This window comes from Leptodactylus fuscus, chromosome 8 (assembly GCF_031893055.1).
Source record: "Leptodactylus fuscus isolate aLepFus1 chromosome 8, aLepFus1.hap2, whole genome shotgun sequence".
NCBI lineage: Eukaryota > Metazoa > Chordata > Amphibia > Anura > Leptodactylidae > Leptodactylus > Leptodactylus fuscus.
In genome coordinates, this window is record NC_134272.1 from 74,272,147 (window position 1) to 74,298,362 (window position 26,216).

Sequence of the window (26,216 nt, forward strand, 5' to 3'; positions counted from 1 at the left end):
TAGTGGGATGGATTAATTTATAACCTGACATCTGATTGACAGCGGTCATCATAAGCATGGCCATACAAGAATGTATATATCAGTCTGGTCCTGTATGTAATAAATAGCCCCTTTGTTTTCATTGTAGACAAACCCTTTAAAGGGAGCCAGTCACCTGGTGACCCTAACCTATCTATCTGCAGATAAATATTTTTCCAAAAACCGCTCAGACCCCAAACAAATATATAGAAAAGGAATGGAAAAACACTTGAGTTGGCTGCTACGGATAAATCCCCGACTGAAGAGGATGAGATATGTAGCAATGGTAAATAAAAAACTTTCCAGCGCCAAAAAATATTTAAATAAAACTTGACTTTTACTTCATACAACTAAAATTGTAAATACAATGGATCCATATGAAATACAAATAAGAGTAGCTTACGCGTTTCGGGGCTACGAAACATGCCCCTTACTCATTTACAATTTTAGTTGTATGAAGTAACAGTCAAGTTTTATTTAAATATTTTTTGGCGCTGGAAAGTTTTTTATTTACCATTGCTACATATCTATCTGCAGGGCTGGGGTGATCTGCTGGTTCTGGTTACCCTAACCTATGTATCTTCAGGGCTGGGGTGATATGCTGGTTCTGGTGACTGTAACCTATCTATCTGCAGGACTGGGGTGATATGCTGGTCCTGGTGATACTAACCTATCTATCTGCAGGACTGGGGTGATATGCTGGCTCTGGTGACACTAACCTATCTATCTGCAGGGCTGGGGTGATATGCTGTTTCTGGTGACATTAACCTATCTATCTGCAGGGCTGGGGTGATATGCTGGCTCTGGTGACACTAATCAATCTATCTGTAGGGCTGGGGTGATATGCTGGGTCTGGTGACACTAACCTATCTATCTGCAGGACTGGGGTGATATTCTGGTTCTGGTGACACTAACCTATCTATCTGCGGGGCTGGGGTGATATGCTGGTGATGGTAACCTATCTCTCTGCAGGGCTGGGGTGATATGCTGGTTCTGGTGACACTAACCTATCTATCTGCATGGTTGGGGTGATATGCTGGTTCTGGTGACACTAACCTATCTATCTTCAGGGCTCAGATGATATGCTGGGATCTAGTGACTCTAACCTATCTGTAGAGCTGGGGTGATATGCTGGTTCTGGTGACAGTAACCTATCTATCTGCAGGACTGGGGTGATATGCTGGCTCTGGTGACACTAATCAATCTATCTGTAGGGCTGGGGTGATATGCTGGGTCTGGTGACATTAACCTATCTATCTGCAGGGCTGGGGTGATATGCTGGCTCTGGTGATACTAATCAATCTATCTGTAGGGCTGTGGTGATATGCTGGGTCTGGTGACACTAACCTATCTATCTGCAGGACTGGGGTGATATGCTGGTTCTGGTGACACTAACCTATCTATCTGCGGGGCTGGGGTGATATGCTGGTGATGGTAACCTATCTCTCTGCATGGTTGGGGTGATATGCTGGTTCTGGTGACACTAACCTATCTATCTGCAAGGTTGTGGTGATATGTGGGGTTCCAGTGACACTAACTTATCTATCTGCAGGACTAGGGTGATATGCTGGTTTCTAGTGACTATAACCTATCTATCTGCAGGGCTGGGGTGATATGTTGGTTCTGGTTACCCTAACCTATTTCTCTTCAGGGCTGGGGTGATATGCTGGTTCTGATAACCCTAACTTATTTATCAGCAGGGATGGGTTGATATGCTGGTTCTGGTGACTGTAACCTATCTATCTGCAGGGCTGGGGTTGATATGCTGTTATGGTGACACTAACCTACCTCACTGCAGGACTGTAATGTTATGCTTATTCTAGTGACACTAATTCTTCTATTTGTAGGGCTGGGTTGATATACTGGGTTCTGGTGACCCTAACCTATCTATCTCCAGGGCTCAGATGATATGCTGGGATCTAGTGACTCTAACCTATCTGTAGAGCTGGGGTGATATGCTGGTTCTGGTGACATTAACCTATCTATCTGCAGGGCTGGGGTGATATGCTGGTTCTGGTGACACTAATCTATCTATCTGTAGGGCTGGGGTGATATGCTGAGTCTGGTGATACTATCCTATCTATCTGCAGGACTGGGGTGATATGCTGGTTTTGGTGACACTAACCTATCTATCTGCAGGACTGGGATGATATGCTGGTTCTGATGACACTAACCTATCTATCTGCAGGGCTGGGGTGTTATACTTGGCTCTGTTGACAGACTCCCCTTGACTTAGCCATCTGTTTGTTGTGAGCAATGAACATAGAAATTCTGCTTTTTATAGTTAACTGTAATAAATATAATATATTTTATGTGTAATAACATTTAGTGTAATCTCCTTTAGGATCTTGGTATGAAACAATGAAATGTACTATTGTGCAACTTTTTGTTTTCTTTTGTTCCCCTGACTCCTTTATAACTTTTGCTTTGGCTATAGCTTTTTGGCAGACTTTGGTTGAAATGATGGAAGCATTAGAAGTGTTAGACTTGCATAATACGCACTTTCTGTACAATCTACTGCAGATTAGACATACGTTGGACATTTCTATTCCTACACTGATCATAAATAACAATAACTCACCTGAAAATAATATTTTGTATTAGACAATACAACCCCAATTACAAAAAGTTTGGCCAATGTGTAAAATGTAAAGAAAATAAAAACACAATTATTTTCAAGTCATAGCCTACCCATATTTCTTCACAATAGAACATAGAAATGTACATCAGAACTTTTAACAATTCTCTTTTTCATTTGAAATATCTAACTTTCACCTTCTGATATGCGATCGATGATGTATAGTTAATGAAATATGCTTTTGAGATTTCTCAGTCATTGCCTTTTTGTTGTCTTTACATTTTACACGGCATCTCAACTTGGAATTGGATTTGTTAGAATTTTTTCTTGCAATACCATAACTGACCACATGGCGAGCTGTTGCCAGGAAATATGTTTGTGAGTAGCACCTAATACAGAGCAGTAACGGTCTAACAAATGCAATCCTATATTCTGTTGCCCCATCTAGTGAGGTAATTTAATTTGACCTTACCAAGCAACACCTATAGTGGGCTAACTGTTTAGATGCCTATATGGTCAGTCTACCTCTGAATTTCACTATTCCCAGGCACTCATGTTAATCCAGGTGGATATTTATTTGTGTGTATGAAAAACAACCTTGGGGCACATTTACTAATTTTCTCTCCCCATTTTTCTGGTGGATACCCAGTGGACCCCATTATAGTCTATGGAGTCCATGAATAACCGCTTGATCCAAAAAACGTAAACCCCAACACTAGTGTGAACCCAATCGTAAGAGGCTCCAGCCTGTTAACAATTCTAGCGCATGTTGGAATGTATAGATTTCTAGTATAGCACATGGCAAAATTTTGTACCAACCTGCTATATTCCTGTCTGGCGCTGGCCGCTATCTTAAAAAGTGGCGAGTAGGGCGCTGGAGATGAGATACACCATTGTGTGACAAGAAGTTGAGTTTTAGGCACTTTATTGGCTCAGCCCAGTTAGTAAACCTGGTCTCCAGTATTGAATATAAAGCCACTCCCTTTTCTCAGTAAACCCCTCCCCTTTGCCAATAGTCTCTAATCCCAAATTATGAAAAAAAATTGCATTACAATTTTGCATATTTTTCAATAGCAAATTCAACCCACTGTCTACTTACTTACTATTTCCATATGATGGAGTTATCTAGGACTGGCCTTGGGTTGTCTATTGTATTGCCAGGATGTAGTGTGACAATATGCGGCATATATGTTAATAGATAATCCAAATACAATATACACGCATACACTAATAGCAACTCCAAGGGGTTTAATACCAGTATATGGCTTATCTTTGACCTGTATGCTTCCATCATTCTCTCTGTACATCTGCGACTGCTACTTTTCAGCGCCACCATTAATGATGTTATACATTACACAGTAATAACATTACACCAGATCAGAGAATGCGGACTGTGTATGCTACCAGATAAACTACTGTGATATAGAACGGTACTCATACTTATTTCACCACAACCAGTTCCACTGGCAAATTTGAAAATTTACGCAATTCCAATTTTCGCCATCCTAAATTCCACAACTCGCAATGCACACAATTTCCATTTCCTTAAATTGTAACCTGCTTATTGCAGTTTTATCAATGAGTATGAATATCGGGTTGACAAGTAGTTTGAAAATGCACAGTGACCATGGGTGCATTAAAAGAGATGGATGCAATTGCCTGAAATATAATAGTGTTTCCTTTTACAATAACTAATATTTTATCGATGTTCTTTTTTTCATGTATTTTATTGCACATTTTCTAAAGTTTAATCTTTTCGGATACAATTTTTATTATATTGTTTTGATTTATTTGATGGTTTTGATACAGTAAAACCTCTTTGAGATAGATACCCAAAATTGGATCAAGAAGTGGTCTATGGGGGTGGGTGGTCTCAAAGAAGATGGGCAACTGAAAATCTGGTTTGGATAATGGGTGGTCTTCTCAAAGAGGTGGTCTTTTGGAGAGGTTTCACTGCATATGATGCTTGAACGTTATGTAACTTGACTTCCGTTTTGTAAAAGTAATGTAGAGTTAAAAATACGGTATAATAAATACTACAAAACCTAAGAAATAGACATTATTGATACAAAAGCTATAAAAAGGACTGAACGGGAGTATGGACTATAGCCAGAAGGTAAGGGCTAAGAGATTAAAGGCTATAATTTCAATGGCCGGGCCACGTTTTGACACGTCAAGTGATAAATGGTTAAAACCATAATAAAGCAATTAGCGTTATGGTAAAGAATAACATTTACGGGATATTGGGAAGCAATGTGTTAATTTTCTTCTCTTTTCTTTTGCTTTGGGAATTTCTTTGTAGAAGTTGAACCTAACCAGTTCATCTGAAGGGAGCACGGTAGATATCAGACCCCCTGGGGTAGTGGTGGAAGGAGAAGGAGAGTTGTTGGATTTAGAACCAGAGGAGGCTCTGGAGCCAGATGCCTGCTTCACAGAAGGTGAGTGGGAGAACATTGCTCATTAAAGGCTGTGTGGACGGCTTTTTGCTTGGCAGTTGGCCTACACAGTGAGATTATATAATGAGATGAACTTCTTAGTTTCCCGGTAAATCATAAAAGAACACATGTTGTGTGGCATAAAAAAACAAAGTATTAGCCTGTAGAACTCTGGGGAAATACCTCTTATTTACCATGCAATATAATATTTGGGTGGAAGAAGAAGATATTCTGTATTTTAATAATCTAGAAAAACTGGAGGGGTGATCAGAAGAGTTTCGTGACTAAACCTGACCACTGAACACTAAATATGCATGGTCAACTGGAGAGAAGAAAGTTGGCTTACTTCCTTCGGAAACGAAGAATGAGTAGAAATTGATGAACTGATTTGTACCGAGCAAGGGTCGACTTGAATATTCCAAATTGTTCAAGTTTTTACGAAAGCGAACAAATGAAGATTTGTCTTGGGGCGAACTAAAATGGCCACCAGGGTCAAAGTATAATAAGTGAAAGCCCAGGAGAGATGACAAAAATAAAAAATATATTCATACTTACTTTCATCTCTTTTAGACCTCCTCGGTGATGTCCGGCGCTCTCCTGTGATGTCGTGTGCCTAGGGTCACTGCTGAGGCCATGATTGGCCACCAGTGGCCACAGGGCATGCTGAGCACCATGAGGTCATGATGCTTGGTGAGCCCATGTCACCTCTGAGGTCCAATCAAAGTCTCAAGCCTGGAAGTATCACATCATGGGAACATCACATCAAAGGAGATCACCAGATGTCACTGAGAAGGTGGAGAGAGAGCACTGGATGCCACAAAATTGCAGTTTGACTTCGACTGTGTTTGCCTTAGAGAGCTAGAAATTGGATAGATAAGTTCCTAGGAACCCAAAGAGTGTTCTACACTATGTTTTATAGATAGGTCCCTAGGAGCCCTGACAGTGTCAGTGTCATACACTATGTTTTATAGATAGGTTCCTAGGAGCCCTGACAGTGTTATACACTATGTTTTATAGATATATAGTCCTAGGAGCCTTGACGGTGTCATACACTATGTTTTATAGATATATTCCTAGGGGCCCTGACACTGTTCTACACTATGATTTATAGGTATATTCCTAGGAGCCCTGACAGTGTCATACACTATGATTTATAGGTAGATTCCTAGGAGCCCTGACAGTGTTATACACTATGTTTTATAGATAGATTCCCAGGAGCCCTGACAGTGTCATACACTATGTATTATAGATAGGGTCCCAGGAGCCCTGACAGTGTCATACACTATGTTACATATATAGTCCTAGGAGGCCTGACTGTGTTATACACTATGTTTTTTAGATGGGTTCCTAGGAGCCCTTACAGTGTCATACACTATGTTTTATAGATAGGTTCCCAGGAGACCTGACAGTGTCATACACTATGTTTTATAGATAGGTTCCTAGGAGCCCTGACAGTGTTATACACTATGTTTTATAGATATATAGTCCTAGGAGCCTTGACGGTGTCATACACTATGTTTTATAGATATATTCCTAGGGGCCCTGACACTGTTCTACACTATGATTTATAGGTATATTCCTAGGAGCCCTGACAGTGTCATACACTATGATTTATAGGTAGATTCCTAGGAGCCCTGACAGTGTTATACACTATGTTTTATAGATAGATTCCCAGGAGCCCTGACAGTGTCATACACTATGTATTATAGATAGGTTCCCAGGAGCCCTGACAGTGTCATACACTATGTTACATATATAGTCCTAGGAGCCCTGACAGTGTTATACACTATGTTTTTTAGATGGGTTCCTAGGAGCCCTTACAGTGTCATACACTATGTTTTATAGATAGGTTCCCAGGAGACCTGACAGTGTCATACACTATGTATTATATATAGGTTCCCAGGAGCCCTGACAGTGTCATACACTATGTATTATAGATAGGTTCCTAGAAGCCCTGACAGTGTTATACACTATGTTTTATAGATAGGTTCCTAGGAGCCCTGACACTGTTCTACACTATGTAGGTATGATTTGCACACAAATCTTGTAACCAAGCACCCTGAACCTGAATTGAATCCTGAGAGGTGTGCTGATCTCTAGAAGACACACTATTCTTTCTAATACGATGATAGTCCCTCTATCCACTGACAAATCTCTAATAGAGAAAATGAAAATGGCACCCCACACCTTTTATTCAAGAAGTCTTCTGTGTTCCATTTTCCTGTTCATCCCATGTACTTAATATTGATACCGTCACTAGAATCTGTGCTTGGATAATTCTACATTTTGTCCATCTTCATATGTTGTTATTATATTTTAGGATGTGTAAAGAGATTTCCCATTTGCCATGTGAACATTGATGAAAAGAATGGCAAGATATGGTGGACATTTAGGAAAACCTGTTATACAATTGTGGAACACAATTGGTTTGAAACCTTCATCATCTTCATGATTCTTCTCAGTAGTGGAGCTCTGGTAAGTTACAGTTTACAATAAATCTACCTATTTGGTAATATTAAGACCTGTATTTATTGAAGGTAAGTCATTTAACCAACCTGGAAAATATTCTGCACATCCTCTGCTGCATCATCATCTGTTATCAGTAGTGATGCAATGATGAGTCACTATGGTTGTTATCTGTTGAGGTGTTATCTTCTATTGTGATCCTCCTTGTCTTGTTTGTGATGTAAATGAGGAGACTGCTGCAATGGAAATACCTACAGAATTGGCATGAATATTAAGTTGCACGTTATTTTAACCCTTACTGTTTCCTTCAGGCTTTTGAAGACATTTACATTGAGCAGCGGAAAACCATTAAGACCATGCTGGAATATGCGGATAAAGTCTTCACTTACATCTTTATCCTTGAGATGCTTCTGAAGTGGGTGGCCTATGGGTTTGTAAAATATTTCACCAACGCCTGGTGCTGGCTGGACTTCCTGATTGTTGATGTAAGTTCTCCGATCTGTACTCCATCTATATACTGTGGGATTAGCTGATTGTTAGTTAGAATGTTAATATCAAATGACGGTGATATTAGGATAATATGGAATGAGGGTGATAATAGGATAATATTGCATGAGGGTATTTTTAGGATAATATTGTATGAGGGCGTTATTAGGAAAATATGATATGAGGCTGATAATAGGATAATACAGTATGAGGGTATAAGGACAATATGGTATGAGGGTGATAATAGGATAATACGGTATGATGGTGATATTAAGAGAGTATGGTATGAGGGTATTTTTAGCATATTATGATTTCAGGGTGGTATTAGGATTAGAGATGAGCGAGTAGTATTCGAACGAGTAGGTATTCGATCGAATACTATGGTATTCGAAATATTCGTACTCAATCGAATACTACTAGCTATTCGCAGTAAATATTCGATTCAGAACCAGCGTTGATTGGCTGAGTGCTATACAGTGTATAGCATTCAGCAAATCAACGCTGGTTCTGCAGCAGGCTTGTCCTTGCTAGTCAGGAAAGCTGGCACCTTGCTGTTACGAGGGAGCTTACTTGTTCTCATTGGCCAGTGTCAACATTCGGCCAATCAACGCTGGTTCTGCCAGAGGCTCATCTGTGAGGAGGCGGAGTCTAAGATCGGACCACAGCAGTCTCCATTGTGGTCCGATCTTAGACTCTGCCTCCTCACAGACGAGCCTCTGGCAGAACCAGCATTGATTGGCCGAATGTTGTACACTGGCCAATCAACGCTGGTCAATTCATTCCTATGACAAAAAGTCAGCTCCCTCGTAACATCAAGCTGCCAGCTCTCCCGACTAGCAAGGATGAGCCTGCGGCAAATCAACGCTGGTTATGCAGCAGGCTCGTCCTTGTTAGTCGGGAGAGCTGGCAGCTTGCTGTTACGAGGGAGCTGACTTTTTATCAGCGTAACTGCAAGCGCTGTGCAGTTAAAGTGCATGGACTCCATAGACTATAATGAGGTCTGTGCACTTTAACTGCACAGCGCTCCTCCTAAACACTCTCCTCCTGCTATTCGTGGACTTGGTGACTCTCCTTTAGTTGAATAGTGGTTTCCCCTGAAACGAGCATTTTTTCCCATCGATCGAGTAGTCGAATATTGAAGCTCTACTCGAAACGATTCTCGAATCTCAAATATTTCACTGTTTGCTCATCTCTAATTAGGATTATATAATAATAGGATGGTATGAGGTTTATATACTGTAGTATGAGGGTAGTATTAGGGCTATATAGCTATTTTATGGTATGAGGGTAGTATTAGGACTCTATAGCTAGAGGATGGTGCTAGGTGATATATTCTAGATTGAGGGTGATATCAGGATAGTATAATACGGTATAAAGCTTGTTCTATGATATTACTATGATATGTTATAATGGTGATTATTACTGTGTATAGTGCTAGGACAGTTTAATTCATTTCTATTAAACCAAAGATTTTTTTTTCTATAATATTTTCTTATTCCTTATTCAGTGTTTTAAGGTACTGACCTCCAATTATTCTCTTATAAATATGTATTAAGTGAACGCCGTCATTTTCTTGTCTGAACTGCGCGACTCGATGACTTGCCACCAAATAATATTTTCTAATGAACCGATACCCCCTGGAAGTCACATAAGCTAAGAGATATATAACTAAGTCTACAAAAATAGACAAAAAAACTTTACAAGCTATGTTCACCATTTTACTAGTTCCTATATAATTTACATATGGTGCAGTTTGTCTATTTTATTCCAGAGCTGCATTCACAGGTTTGCTGGTTGTCAGACGACAATCTTGTTGTCAGACACACCGCAGTTTATGTAAATTATCATGGGATGACTGCAGAATTGTGAATGCAGCTCTGCAGTATGATACAGACTGTTTCTGGGCACCAGGACAAGGTTAGAAGTGTTATCTATTTACAAAGTTACAGAACTTTTTAATGTAGATTTATTTCATATGTAAACTAAAATGGCGGTGATAAACATATGGGGCACATTTCTAAAAAGTGTCACAGACCTGCCCTTTGGAGGAGGAGTCCTGGAAGTGATGATACGGCCCCCTCAGATATAGCCCTGATCAACATCATCCAGTCTGTCTAGGATGACATGAAGAGACAGACGGATTGGAGCAAGCCTCCATTCACAGAAGATCTGTGTTTAGTTTTCCATGATGGCGGCGGGAACAACCCCCCTGCTCAGTTCTGTCAAAAACTGTCTGTACCCATGTCTAAAACTTTTGCAGAGCACTGTATATTATTGTATAATCATTTACAGAGTTTATTACGACAGAATCAGATGGAATAAGAAAGTTGCTGTTTAAGGCTCAGACTTCCAAAAACTGCGGTGGAAACGCGTTATGGTATTTCCCCCAGCACTTTCTGCTTCCATCATACCTATAGGGAAACCGCCAGCATTTCCGTAGGCGTAATTGAGATACTTTGCAAAAACGCAAACATTTTTCATTTCCACTACAGAATATTTTCTGCAACGTGTGGATGGAATTAACCAGAATCACATCCCCTTTACGTTTTGTTGCTGCAGCGTTTACGCTTACGGAGATAGTTTCACCTAGAGATATTTCTTTTAGGGCACGATACTTCCATAGTACAGTGCACTGAGGCACCATATGGCAGCACATGAAGTACTATTGCCTTCACAGTAGGCTCTTCCATGTGGTTACACCCTGTAGAGGAATACTCCCATATGTCTGTCTACGTGATGCAGATTACATACAAATAACACAATGGTGGTAAAATGACACTTTTTATAAATGTGCCCCAATGAAAATACCATTGTATTGAGAACCGTGAAGGAACTGTTGGCACTTAGATGGTGCCCGGAGCGGTCCGCGGGGATTGTATTGTGCACAAATGGCTGTTAATATTGTAATTAGACAGTAGATTGGATTACTCCGGTGCGATGTGATTCAATTCTAACCGCACATTTTCTTATTCTCTGCTGTTTTTAATGACACATCGATCTTTCAACAGGAAACAGATGGCTGTTCTCTGAAGCTATAATGGCTGCAGAAATACCATTGTGATGAACTATACCTTCTGTTTATAAATGATTTCATCTCATTCTGTTTAATGGTGCCAGTCCTGGTGTCTTGACATTTGCTGTGTGTTAATTTTACTTTGTAGATTTTTTATCTTTTGTGTTTTTAGAAATATCACACAGCACATAGATAGCACTCATGGGTGTTAGGTCATACTGTACAATAGCTACATCCATAGAGATCACAGCTAATGACTCGCAACGTTTACAGTCAGATATTGAAGACCTGTCCTTAGGATAGGTCATTGGTATCAGATAGGACTGGCGCCCCCACTGATCAGCTGTAGGGAGCACATGGTACAAAGGCAAATGTAGATGGCTCTGTACACTGTGTAGTGGTCATGCTCTATACACTGTCTAATAACAACTGATTAATTGGGAACCCGACCCCCACTGATCTAATATTGATTTCCCATCAATGTCAGATCTTGGAGACTCCATGTTCCAGAATAGTTGCTTTTATTTATTGCAGATTTTGCTTCAGTTTCTGAGTCAAAGCCCAGAGAAGGATGAGCAGAAGGGAGAAGTATAAGAACTTCCTATATATTTCCTATTCTCTTTGCAGCCATTATGGTTGGTTCACATCTGCGTTCGGTAATCCGTTTGGATAGTTCGCATGGGGACCCCCCAAACGGAGCACCGAACGCAACTGCAAGCAGTGTGCAGTGAAAGCACACGGACCCCATAGACTATAGTGGGGTCTGTGTGCGTGCACGAATCATGCGGACAGGAAGGTAGATTGTGAAGTACTTTCCTGTCCGCATCATCCCTGTGGAGATCTGGCGGCAAGAATACAGACCTCATTATACTCTAAGGGGTCCGTGTGCTTTCACTGGCACAGTGCTTGCAGTTGCGTTCGGTATACGAATACGAACACTGATGTGAACGAGACCTTACTTGGTTTTGCTTAAAAAAAATGCAGCAAAATCTGCAACAAAAAAGCTGCTTTTTCGTATCATAAGGCCTAAGCCTAAAGGTACCTGCACACAGAGTTTTTGCAGGCTGATTTTGACGTGGAATCCGCCTCAAACCCTCCCTGGAAAAATGGCTCCCATTGACTTCAATGGGCGCCATTCACTTTTTTTCCCTCTAGCTAGTAGCAGAAAAAAGAGGTGAGATGCCCTTGCGGAAGTTTACACGATGGAAACCATTTTCCGCCGTGTGAACATACCCTAAGGCTGAGGCCCCACGTTGCGAAAAACAGCTTCTTTTGTTGCAGATTTTGTTGCGGTTTTTTAAGCCAAAGCCACGAATGGATTGAGCAGAAGGAAGAAGTATAAGAGCTTCTTATATATTTCCCATTCCCTCTGTAGCCATTCTTGGCTTTGGCTCAAAAAAACCGCAGCAAAATCTGCAACAAAAGAAGCTGTGTTTGCGCAATGTGGGGCCTCAGCCTTAGGGTGAGTTTTTTGCAGGAGGATTTTGAGGTTGAATCTACTTCCAAAAACACCTTCCATTCATTTCAATGGGAGTCAGTATCATTTTTTTTTTCTTCTACCTTAGTTTTTTTCAGCTAGAGGAGAAAAAAAACACACATATGACCTATCTAAAGACGGATTCCACCTTGAAAAATTCAGTCAAGTCAATGGGAGAGAAAAAAAACATGAAACCACTTATTCCAGGTCCATCTGAGCCAAAGTCAAGAATGGCTACAAAAGGGAATGGAAATATATAGGAAGTTCTTATACTTCTCCCTTCTGCTCAATCCACTCCTGGCTTTGGCTCAAAAAACCTCAACAAAATCCGCAACTTGGAGCCTCAGCCTTAAAGTATAGATGTAACTGATATTACTAGTAGTAACCCTGTGTGACTGAGCTATTGCTCTGATCCCTTTTCATACGAAATAATTGAGATGAGTCCATGTGTCTGAAACAATCTTACCAAGAGACCTGCTCGGGTCTCTTCTGTCTAAGGACGAGGTCTATACCTACCTATCTGAATTTCAGAGGCGTCATTGAGATTACCACTGTAAAGTCATCTAAGTCCTCTTAGATATTCCTTTGATGTTGGTTTTCTTCTCATGTCGGATTTTAGATTACTAAATCTTCTTACTGAGACCAACAGCAGTTAATATGCAATTAATATGTAGGAATTGGTAGAATTACTTCTCAGATGCAATGCAAGGTGAGCACTTTATAGACTTAATGTTGGGGGATAGAGCTATCTCTTCTGCAATTGTCCTAGCCAAGGATATGTGTATTCGTTGTTATCTTTTCTCTAATATTGATGTTCATGGATCATATTTTTGCTTTGTAGTATATAAAATGTAGATGCAGGGAAAACATGGGGCTTCAGCCAAAAATGGTTTTCTAGAGCTGGTCCTCTCAAAGAAAAGGGACAACATACATAGAGGTCTAGATCGGGTCTAGGTCAGGAGTGGTCATCTCTAAATTATGATTATATGTATGAGCTCACATACAACAGTGCATGTATTGAACCCACTGACATTTTTGCTGGCCTCCTTTCTGATATTGACCACTCATGGTCAATGAACAGGGCCATGAGAAATCAATGGACAGTCTTTGCATGCTATAATAATTCTTTGCAGTTTGATGTGATGTGATCCAATATGACACTCCAGACAGGTCAGGCCTGGTTCACATCTACGTTGGGGCCGTTCCATTCTCTTATCCGTATGAAATATACAGAGAGAAAAGTCCTACAAGCAGCAATTTTCTCTCCACATTTTTTGTGCAGAAACTGAGCGGAAACCACATGGACCCCATTATAGTCTATGGGGTGCGATGTTTTCCTTAGGTAACCGCTTTTTTATGAGCATAGGTTTCCGTTCAGGGGGTCCCCAAGTGGACTTACTGTATGGAACTGTATGAAAACAGATGTGAACCGGGCCTAACTGGGAGCTGAACTGCAGTGAAGGAGCGGGGTGACTATGCAGCAGACAGAGGTTTCTCTGTAGTGCGTACATGGTGGGCGCTGGAAAAAGCTCCATACAGGTGAAGCTTCTCTCCTCTATCATATAACCCTATATGTCACAGAGCTCAGCTTCTCTCCTCTATCATATAACCCTATATATCACAGAGCTCAGCTTCTCCCTTTCCATTGTATCCCACTCCCAAATAGGGCAGCTGAAACCACTTGAAGTAACGTTTCTGGTTATGCTTCTTTTAATACTTATAACTTACGTATTTCTATCTACTTCTATAACTTCTACTTTGTACTTAGACATTCATAGTATCTCATGACTCATGTTTCTTCATCAACGACTACACTTAATTATCCCATATATCAGTGTCAGAGAGGAATTGATGCTTAATATATTGTAAGACTTGGGCCATGGGTTTCTCGTTCAGTGTCTTCCAAGGGTGTCATTGGTTTCCCTCCTACACTCTGCAAAGAATTGCATCTAATTCTGCTTGCCTGGTCATGACTCGATGATCGTGCATTGTCATCATGAATCATGGCATCATCGCTTCCTTGAATAAGAATATACAAGACCATAAAAGTAGACTTCCCGATTTTCTTCATGCCGCCCCCATTTTATTCTAAGGTTATATTGGATTTCCTATTAAATATTGATATTAAAGGAGTTGTCAAAAATACCAAAATTTCTGCAAATATTAATTCAGCGTGCCATTGGTTCTGAACAGATTTCTATCATATCCCTTTTGGCGGTGGCCCTCGGGTATGATCAACTAGCTGCTATTAAGTCACTAAGGACCTTGAGAGCACTGAGACCTCTTCGTGCATTATCAAGATTTGAAGGCATAAGGGTAAGACTAAGACCTAGGTTGTCACATAACACAGATTCAACTCTTTTCTTGCGTTTTTATTGTCAGGCTTAAATTTTGCTCCTCAACCCAAACTGGAGAGCGGGTAAGACTTTGAGGATTTGTGCCGCTTTGTATCAGGTCTCCGGCTGAACCTCCTATTCTCTGTTCTAACCAGATTTCATTTTGCAGCTAACCAGTGAATACCGGAACCTCATCTCTGCTGGAAAACCAAAGGAAACCTCAAGTATTATAGCAGAATTTGGTGCAAAAATTAGAACTGTTGCTTTTGTTTTCGTATAGGTCTCTCTTATTAGCTTAATAGCTAATGCCTTGGGATATTCAGAACTAGGGGCTATTAAGTCCCTTAGGACACTAAGGGCATTGAGACCACTAAGAGCCCTCTCACGGTTTGAAGGGATGAGGGTAAGATGAACAAGGACTTTTAATGCATGTGTAATACATGCATGTGGTATGTCATAAGGAATGAGCCAGCTCTGTACTATTGCTTTCCATATCATTGTAGCTATAGACCGAATTCAATTTCTATCCAACAACATCTTATTCACGAACAGAAAATCGTGCTCATCATTCACAATGTATAGGCTACAAAAGCTTAAATTCTGGTGACCATTGAATGAGTAAAACCAATAGGGCCAAGTGTCCCAAAAGGTCAAAAAATGTACCGATAATGTTAATGGCTGGTTTTTAGAAATGAACTGGGTTGGCTCGCGTTTTTTTCTCGCACCGCTTTGCACAGATTGTCCACAAAGGTTTCCTCTGTGGATTTTCTGCTTCCATTATACCTATAGGGAAACCATCAGTGTTTTTGTAGGTCTAATTGACATGCTGTGATTTCCAAAACCGCAATGGTGTTGGAAATTGCAGCGTTTCCACCGCGTGTATTTTTCTGCAACGTGTGGATGGGATTCGATAGAGTCCCATCTACTTTGTGGAGACTGGAAAACATTGCATTTGCGCCCAAGTGGAGCCCCGTCCTTACACATATACCTACAACTGATAATATAGTTGTATATTGGTGAGAAAACTTCAAAAATCGTCAAAAGAGAAGACCCAGTTTGTCCTGGAAATCATGTAGTAACATTATCGGTATCCAGTGACGATAGGAATCTACAGATATGGCCAATATCATTATTATAACACATGGGCTGCATTTAGTGAGGGCAAATCAGGTCTCCATAACCTAACATAAATGGAGGTCGATCTTCTTCATCCAAAGCAGTTCTAATAATATTGGCTTAATCTGTTAGGTACATATTTGATATACATCGGGCTATCCTGTATGCAGCAATAACTTATGTACATCGGGAAATATTGCATAGTCTATTTTTCTTGGTATTTTAACACTTTCTGCTTGGCTGTATTATTATTCATCACTTATAATGGGCTTCTGGTGCTTGTATTACAATGACTCACTTATCATCAATTTCTAGTATTTCTTATAATTGTAGCATGCATTGGTAATAGCAAGCATATGTTCACAAATATAAGACTAAAAGAGTATTAAGAGGAAAGTCTAGGGCTCCAGAAAAATTTCTCCCCCCCCCCCCCCAAATAGCTGCATTATTGTGCATAGATTGTGTGTTTTAGTACAGCTCACATGAGCGTGCACGTAAGGCCTCATTCACATCTGTGTTTGTATTCCGTCCGGGAAAGTCCGCATGAGGACCCCCCCCCGAATGGAATACCGAATGCAACTGCAAGTGGTGTGCCAGTGAAAGCACACGGACCCCATAGACTATAATGGGGTCCGTGTGCTGGCCGCCAGATCTCCGCAGGGAACATGCGCATAGGATAGGAGTTCACAATCTACTTTGATGTCCACATGATTCATGCGAGCAGGTAATCTAAAATGCAACCAAAACGCTGCATTTTTGTAACATGGGGCCCCGACCTTAAACCTTCTTCCGCCCCTATTATACCCATATGGAAAACGCCAGTGTAGGTATAATTGACATGCTGCAATTTCCAAAAAGGCAATGTTTTTGGATATCACAACATTTCTGCTGCAAGTATTTTTCTGTAATGTGTGGATGGGATTAGCTTGAACTGTAGAGCAGGTACTGTAAAACGCAGCGCCCTGGCCAATAGCTATCTCCAAATCCGAGTTAATCCTTTCATCTTGCAGGTAGGTAATTCATTTTTTAGTAAAAGGTATAACAATGGAAATCCAGGTCTTTAGATAGGAAATATCTGGAATGAACTTTGCAAATCCAGTGCATTATTTATATGCGGGTGTCGGGAAGAGCATATGCAGTAAGTCAGCAGGTGCTGGAGGCGTCATTTCTAGAAATCCAATATAATGATTGTTTCCGCAATGACTGCTCATGATAGATTTAATCATTATCTGGTGGTGAAAGGTTAATTCTAAAAATACCTCCAGTTTTTCAATAATCTGACTCTATTAGGGTAATATATGCGGTATAATGACCAGGATGGCGATTGATGGATAGGCACAATATTGTTGACAATCAGTCACCACCTTATGACATCTGCAGTGGGTTCCTTGTATTCTCCATAGGATATCAGATAAGCCTATAGGTAGATAGGGTGGATGTTTGGATTTGAGAGTATACAGCAGAAGATACACTTGCATGGATAATATAACCATGTCTTAAGCAAGGACAACATATATTGCTATTTCTGGCTTTGTTACGAGCAGCAGAGCCATTCCCCACTAGAGTATTAGCTAAACTAGCTGTTCATTAAAATTCAGATATCCAGCTCCATGGTAACCCGGCCACGGTACAGCTGATACGACTTATTTTTCTACTTGATGGTTTAGCAATAAGTATGTTTTTCTTGCAGTTTGAACAGTTTTGACATTCCAGGAAATTCTTTGCTAGAATAATAAGATTGCACAATATTGTCGGAAAGATAAGCAAGTGGAGCAGAGCTATGGAAGACAAAACAAGGGAGGAATCTGTCACGGATGTGGAAGCGGATTCCGCTCCGGTATCTGTGGCAACTTGTGTCCAAGCGAACCCTCCAAATGGAAACCCATGTGCAGATGTGAACTGGGCGTCAGGGAAATGCCACATTAAAAAATTCAGCGTTCTATAGCACTTGCAAAGTGAATGAGATTCTGACTAACCCCATCCACACATTGCAGAAAAAATAGCCCTGAGGCAAAGCTGTATTTCCAAAAACGCACATGCTTTCGAAAATCGCAGCATGTCAATTTTACCTGCAGAAATGCTAGTGAAAAACACTGCGGAAAAAACGCAATGTTTTTTTTTTTTTTGCTGCGTTTCAGTACATGGAGCCTTAGCCTTACGGGGTTGTACGGGGAGTATTTATTCACGTACCTGGTCTGGTGGACTTGGGGATTTCAGCAACGTTATGTGATCAAAGGTAGCGTTAGGGGTCACTCACTCCTCCCCTGACCCTAGAAGTATATAACCACTGCCTCTGATCACATGACAAGGGGATTGTGAGATCAGGGTCCATCGAAAGCATTCTGCCAGACCAGGTAAGTCAATAAATACTCCCCAGACAATCCCTTTAAGGCTAAGGCCTTAGTCACATGACGTTGGAAAATGGTTGTCTCACAGCCATGTTAAAATAGTAAAAGGGCCCATTCACATGTCCATTTTTTGAAACATCCATCAAAAAAGCAGACTCGTTGATGGGGTCCTCTGACTAATCATACACCTAAGCTGTGCATTCTGGAAATTATAGTGTTAAAAATTCACATCCTGCAGACAGGCATTAGGGTAGCGTCAGGCGATGTATCGGGATGTGACTATACACAATACTGATACGTTGTCTGACTCTAGCCTTATTCACCTCAATGGTATGATCTTCTGACTCTCTTCTTTCGAACATACCCAGTTTAGAGGCCACACAGCTCCTGAACGATTATACATGTTGAATTTCAATACCCAATCCTTCTGTTCTCAGGAACGGGGGACAAACAGCTCCATTTCCTAATCGATGGGGGTCCCACTGATCTGCAAGTTATTCCTTATCCTATGAGTACAATACTTCTAGTCAAAAAATACCATCAATGTGGCATAAGGCCAATATAATTCTATACAGAAGAGAATATAGCATGAGCATCACCTCATATACCAATGCATTAAAAGAATGCTAATGATACAATGCTTCGTACCTATAGAGACCATTGGGGTACAAGCTCCAGAAGTGGATACAAAGTGTAGACTGGTGGAATGAAGAACCTTTCTTTCTAATTCTATGCATGTTGTAATCTATAATGGATCACACCTCACAGCATGACACAATGCAATATCAATAGTAATAAGAAGGATATCCTTGTACTAATGCATGCCTTATATGCTATAGGTCATAGACTGAAGGGTATTGATCTAAAGGAGAGCTATAAAGGAAAAACCTTGAAACACTATAAATCGATATACAATAGACTCAATAGGAAGAATGTTATCTGGGACTATATAACAGGTGATATGGGGCAGCCGCTACCTTGGCCATATAGCTTGGCCCCTGAATATAACCTGATTTCCTACTATGGGATTATGTCTTCAATATATTGAACCAACCTGGTGTCGGCTGACTCTATAGAATATGCTATGGTACCTATTTCCATGATTATAATCTTCCATTCTGTCAGGTTCTTCTAATAGTTCTCCTTTGAAATGTTAATACAAAAAAACTTTTTTTTAGGTATTTATATCTATAAAATTTATGAGAATACTCCTTAAAGGGAAACTCCAACTTGACATGACACCCCAGCTTTTGCTTACCGATATTTTCCAATGGTGTAGATCAGTGTTTCTCGACCTTTCTAAGCCTCATGAAGTTGGAGTTGAGTCACCCCAATGGACCATGTGGTGTCCATCATGTGCCAGATCCTGCTCCTGATATCAAATGGGAAAGAAAAACTGGTGCTGAGCAAATCCTTTTGCTCGTGAGGTCACACACAAAAAGTTCTGAGGGTCTTCTCACTTCTAACCAGCTTTTCACTCATCTGATCAGAAACTGTTTGTCTATTTAGCATGGACTACCCCCTGCTATAGAGTAGACCAAGCCACTTAACCCTGTCCCAATGTCATCTGAAGCCTCCTTCCACTTGACAGCTACTGTACCCCAGTATGTGATGATGTTGGGGGGTTTGGGTGGCACTAGCCCCTCAGGAGCCTCAGAAACCGAGCTCTCACTAAATCTGTCACTTCCAGAGCAGTGGTTCACAGCCATATGCTGCATATGCCGAGATTGTCCAACATACCTCCTGGGGTACATGTACCACCGATTGAAAACCACTGATATAAACCACTGTTGTACCCTAAACTCTTTATACGGACCTTAGATCCCTCAGGCTGTCCTTGACAAAAAGATGAGCATCTCTATATTGCTGCAGCGCTTTGTGGCCATATAGATATGTTTCGGCTTCAGTTACGCTGGGTTCACACCTGCATTGGGGTCTGCGTTCTTTAGATCCACTTGGGGATCCAAAAAACAAACTCATCCACTTTAAAACCGGGTACCTGTGGAAACCTTCGGATGCCATAGGCTGTAATGGGGTCCACTGGGTTTCTGGCCAAGTTCCACCCGAAAAATGTGGAGAGAAAAGTCCTGCTTGCAAGGACTCAAGCAGAATGAGGGACTGAATCCCTGAACGGTCACCGAGTGCAGATGTGAACCCCGTATGACCTCTATATGCCAGGGTTGGTGAGGCATTTTGGGCCTAACAGATTCCCATTAAGAGTGAAAAGAGAATATATATATATATAGGGTGGCCCATTGGTTAGTAAAGGCTGGGGTGCTGGTAGTTTGCTTAACCAGTTTTCCGATTTCTGTTTTTATTGTTTCTCATTTTATTACTTGACTTTTCTGTTTTTTATTGGATTATGTGCTGTTCTTTCTCAAAGTGTGGGCGAATAAAGGGATGAGCCATCTGGACAACCCCTGCCTATGAAAGTGGTCCCAAGCTCGGAAGTAGTAGAAATAGCTGCTACATGGAATATTTCACGCTGTCACAGACTTTGCACAACTATGTACTTAGCAAGGGCGTAACTTAAGGGGTGCAGAGGGTGCAGTAACACCGGGGCCCAGGAGCCTCAGGGGGCCCATACGCACCGGCATCAGTATTGAGATTGCAGCTTCTATCTGGCCCATAACCCAAGGAGACCCACAGATTATCCTAACCACATTAAGGATAATTAAACTCCTTAACATCCGTAACCATCACTATCAAGAATTCGCTTTAGGGATGAAGTAGGGAGCCCTGGACAAAATATTGCATCGGGGCATAGAAGACTTTAGTTACGCCACTGGTATTTAGTACATGTCCATTCTACACCGTGCAAACAACTACATATACATCTAATAAAGGGATATTTAGATAGAATTCCTGCAAATTGTTTGTAAGTTAAGATATCCCACAAATATCAAAATGATAGGCACACTATGAGTAAATCCTACTAAAGGGCATTAGAATACAATCTTTTACAGTGCTCGCAACTGCTCATTTTTATAGGTTTCAGGATCTTACAATAAATTGCATACACAGTGTAGGGTCTAAGACTGTGGCCTCACATTGAAGAAGCTCTGCTTTTTTTGTTGCAGATTTTGCTGCGGTTTTCTGAGCCAAAGTCAAGAATGGCTACAAAAGGAATGGGAAATATATAGGAAGCTTCTTATACTCTACTTTCCTGCCACTCCAGACTTTGGTTCAAAAAACAAAAAAAACAGGTTTTCTGCCACGTGGGACCTCGACCTAAGGCCAGTTGCACGCAACCATCTGCTAGTTTCTGGTCATGATTGTGCAAAAGATGGCATCATCGGCAAATCATGGTCGTGTGCCTGGGCCCATAGAAATGAATGGGTCAGTGAAAAACACATATAGCACACTCATCTTGCCCAGGGTCGTATGCAAGGGGCTTAATGCCCTCTTGTACATGACCATGTACTAGCTGCCGGCTTTGATTGAACGGCATGAGTGGCACACAGATGTCATCCGTGTGCCACCCGAGCAGCGGCCATGCTTCCATGGCTCCATTCAGTCAATGAATATGAGCCTCGAAAGCATGGCCACAAAACCGGACAGGAATAGGCCCGCACTCTTGACCGTGTAATTCATAGTTGTGTGCGTGGGCCGACAGAAATGTATGGGTCAGTCTGCTATCTGGGAAAAACCTATATAGCATACTGACCCAAGCCACGGTTCTCTGCAAGGGGCCTAAGGCTTTAGCGCATGCAACATCCTTTTTAGTATACCATAGATTCAATTCTGGAATTGTCTTTGCTGCTAAGACCCTAACATGGCTATAACAAAGTATATTAGGTTAAATGGAGTGTTCCTTTAAGATACCCAGTGGGCCATCTTACGAGAAAGGACAGCACATAACATATAGGAACAGAGTCCAAAAAATATTCTATGTCCTACTGAGATACAAGTAGTAATGTTAATTTAATGCATGTTACCCATTCCTAGGCTCCGACCCCCCATGGCTTATTAGAGCATGTTTAGGACAGTAGTGCATGTTTCACACTGAAATCCGTGTTGCTTTATGACAACGATTCCAATGTCTTTTTTTATGGTTCAAATTTTTGGATTTTTTTTCTGATTTCCATCCTATTTTCCGTCCTGTGATCATTCCACTCTTTATTATTTCCAATCTATACGGTTGATGGTTTCTTTTCAGTTGACTTGTCTCCTTTATTATGTTTATTTTAACATTTTTCTCTTTTTTTTTCTGCAGTTTTCTGCATGTCTGTGCGTCCGTCTTTCCACTATCAGGTCTTTATTTTTCTATATTATTTTACTATCCCTTTTACTTTGGGTTTGTGATGTTTTTTTTTTCTCCCACGTGTCCCATCTGTTTAGATTTCTTTTAGGTTTTTTTTTCCATGTCTGATACCGACCTGACGACATCATCTGTGTTGTCAAAAATTGACGTGTTTTTTTCCTACTCATTATACTAGGTGGTTGTGAATGCGTTGATCGGAGCGATTCCCTCCATTATGAACGTGTTGCTGGTCTGCCTTATATTTTGGTTGATTTTCAGCATAATGGGAGTGAATCTTTTTGCGGGAAAGTATTATCACTGTGTTAATACTACGACGGGTGAAATGTTCCTCGATTCAGAAGTTAATAATAGAACAGAATGTTTCCAGCTAATAAAAGCAAATGAAAGCGCTCGATGGAAGAACGTCAAAGTCAATTTTGATAATGTGGGAGCGGGGTATCTTGCTTTACTCCAAGTGGTAAGTACGACCCATATTTTTCACTTTAAACAGCAGAAAGATAGACTAGACAGTTATAGACTGAATCCCATGTTTATTTTTTTTATCACAGATTATGCTGCGTTTTTTTTAACCATACCCAGTAGTGGCTACAAAAGGAATGAGACATATAAAGGATACACCAATACGTCTTCCTTCTGCTCAACCCATTCCTGGCTTTGGCTGAAAAATGCAGCAAAATCTGTAGCTTTAGCCTTAAACTGATATAGGCTAAGGCTCTACGTTGCAGAAACACAGCTTTTTTTGTTGTTGCAGATTTTGCAGCGTTTTTTTGAGCCAAAGCCAAGAATGGCTACAAAAGGAATGGGAAATACGTAGAGAGTCCTTATAGTTCTCCCTTCTGCTTATTTCACTCCTGGCTTTGGTTCAAAAAACAGCAACAAAATCTGCAACAAAAAAAAGCTGTGTTTCTGCAACATGGGGCCTCAGCCATACTGTGTTTTGGTGACCCTATCTTATCTATCTGCAGGGTTAGGGTGATATGCTGGTTCTGGTGACCCTAACCTATGTATCTGTGAGCCTGAGGTGATATACTGAGCTCTGGTGACCGTAACCTATCTATCTGCATGGCTGGGGTGATGTGCTGGTTCTGGTGACACTAACCTATCTATCTGCAGGGCTGGGGTGATATGCTGGTTCTGGTGACACTAACCTATCTATCTGCAGGGCTGGGGTGATCTGCTGGTTCTGGTGACCTTAACTTATTTATCGGCAGGGCTGGGGTGATATGCTGGTTCTCGTGACACTAACCTATCTATCTGCACGGTTGGGGTGATATGCTGGTTCTAATGACCTTAACCTATTTATCTGGAGTGATATACTGGGTTCTGGTAAACTATCTATCTGCAGGGCTGGGGTGATATGCTTGTTCTCGTGACAATAACCTATCTATCTGCACGGTTGGGGTGATATGCTGGTTCTAATGACTTTAACCTATTTAACTGGGGTGATATGCTGGTTCTGGTAACCCTAACCTATTTACCTGCAGGGCCACAGTAACATGATTGGGTCTTGTAACCGGTTCCCTTTAAGAGCCAGAGCCTCTTAATAACACTGGTGCACCTTGCCCCAGAATATAAGAGTATTAGGTACCACAAAGCACCAGTCTTAATGTGTTTATTGAAAACATTGATATTATAGTCATTGAATGACTTTGTAGAGTTCATACTGTTTTCCGGGTAACTTTGTATGCAGTTGGCTCATAGTCTTCTTTTAGTATAGACGTTCAGGGTTGTCTTTTCTATCTGCATATTCATGCAGGGGATTTGCAACAAAAGCTCTTGTTCCTAAGTGAATATTCACTTTGAGTTCTGTGCCCGTGGATATTATGATTCAGATGCTAGAACATTGAGGTATCATTAGAGCGTAACATTGTCTCTTCCTTGGCTCATCTGTATTACTACAGGCAAACAGAAGTTGTTTCTTCTTTTGAAGTTATTTTGTGACTTATCCTCCACATGTTCTCAGATCTTCTGTGCAGACGCCACATTATAATGATGTTTAATGCATTCTTCTTGCAGGCAACATTTAAAGGCTGGATGGATATTATGTACGCTGCGGTGGATTCTCGGAAGGTTTGTATACATTATGAATGACTTGTGCCATTACTATGTCACCGGCTTCATGTTCTGTTCCTTTCTCACTTGAAACTTAGTGATTCTTTTCTCTGCAGAGAAACTTCTTAGGATATGTTCACACAGCATTTTCTGCTGATTTTAGTGAATTTTCAGCAAAAATAAATAAACAATGACAATTCTAATGCCGCCCATATTCTATACAGCACAATCCTTTTCATGTTCGGGACTAAATTCACATGTTGCTGGAAAACAGAAGCCGCACTCCTTTCTTGCTGCAGTTTTTGCACAAATAAACTTTGCTGAAACTGTTGTAGCCTAGCCGTGGTTTTTAGTCACCCATAGACTTCTATGGGTGAGTCTGTGCCGCAAACACCAAACAGAGCTTGCCTTATATTTGGCGGCGTGGACTCATGGCCCGCACGCTGATCCATGGAAATCATGATTATTTGCATGGGCCCATAGAAATTAATGAGTCAGTGTGCAATCCGGGACAGCAATCCGTTTTACATCCATTAAATATAGACCCCATTGAAAGGGCAACATGGTGGCTCAGTGGTTAGCACTGCAGACTTGCAGCACTAGAGTTCTGGGTTCAAATCCTGCCAAGGACAACAGCTACAAGGAGTTTGTATGTCCTTGCTGTGTTTGTGTGGATTTCCTATACTGCTAGGGAAAAAAATGGAGATTACGGGCCCCACAATCAACGTTTGAAAAAACAGATCCATTGATTTCTACTGGACATAATGCAGGTCAGTTATTTGATGGCCGTTAAAAACCAGATATATGAATGGACGCATTGAATGCAATGTGTTCTCAAAACGGACATGTAACGGACCCTGCAAAAATGTCCGTCACAAATCCATTTTTAACTGTTGTGTGCAAGAGGCCTTACTCTTATCTCTGTTTTTTATTCTCCAGTGTTTTTTACCTGAGATTTGCTCTGTGTGGCCTTTGGCTTTTAGCCTGGGGAAAACTGAGGACCAGGTCCTATTCCTGTCCATTTTGTGGTCCAGGCTAACTGAGGGCAGTTGAATGGGGCCATGGAGGCGCGGGCGGCACATGGATGGCAGTCTGAGACGCTCAACCACGGATCCAACTTGTGTGTGTGGGGCTTGACATTGAATTTCAACCTTCAGATTTTATTCACTTTTTTTGTTGCTGTTTTTGAAGCCAAAACTAGGATTGGGTTGAATATGATACGCTCCTGGTTTTGGCCTCCAAACAGCAACAAAAAAGCCTGAAAAAAATCTGAACATGGAAACCAAGCCATAATGGGAAATGGTCAGCTCCAGTAGTGTTTTCATATGCGTGGTAGTGCATCTTATCAGTAACTGATAGAGTAAGGCTATGTTCACGTCTGTGTCGCAGTCTCTGTTGGATTGTCTATCTTGGAGAAATTTTTCCTCTACTGGTTCCAGTTTCAAAATGGCGGACACACAACAGACCCCATTACAGTCAATGGGGTCTGGCGGTTTCCATGTGTAACTGCTATCTTAGCGGTTCACCTCTCCATTGTTCTGAATCAGAACAACGGAGATCAATGCTCGTGTGAACCTAGAGTAACAAAACAGGTGAGAAGACATGTTTGTGTCTTAAAGATTTGATA

General features: G+C 41.0%; 1 protein-coding gene across 2 annotated transcripts in view; it reads left to right on the plus strand.

The window, feature by feature from the left end:
- The window catches only part of LOC142216413 (sodium channel protein type 2 subunit alpha), a 161,456-nt gene that overhangs the window by 128,206 nt on the left and 7,034 nt on the right, over positions 1–26,216 (plus strand). For both annotated transcript variants that reach the window (XM_075284217.1, XM_075284215.1), the window contains 6 exons: positions 4,899–5,034; positions 7,352–7,506; positions 7,809–7,982; positions 15,090–15,212; positions 22,713–22,994; positions 24,554–24,607. In XM_075284217.1, coding sequence (XP_075140318.1) covers positions 4,899–5,034; positions 7,352–7,506; positions 7,809–7,982; positions 15,090–15,212; positions 22,713–22,994; positions 24,554–24,607 — 924 coding nt within the window. The remainder of the gene's footprint in view (positions 1–4,898; positions 5,035–7,351; positions 7,507–7,808; positions 7,983–15,089; positions 15,213–22,712; positions 22,995–24,553; positions 24,608–26,216) is intronic.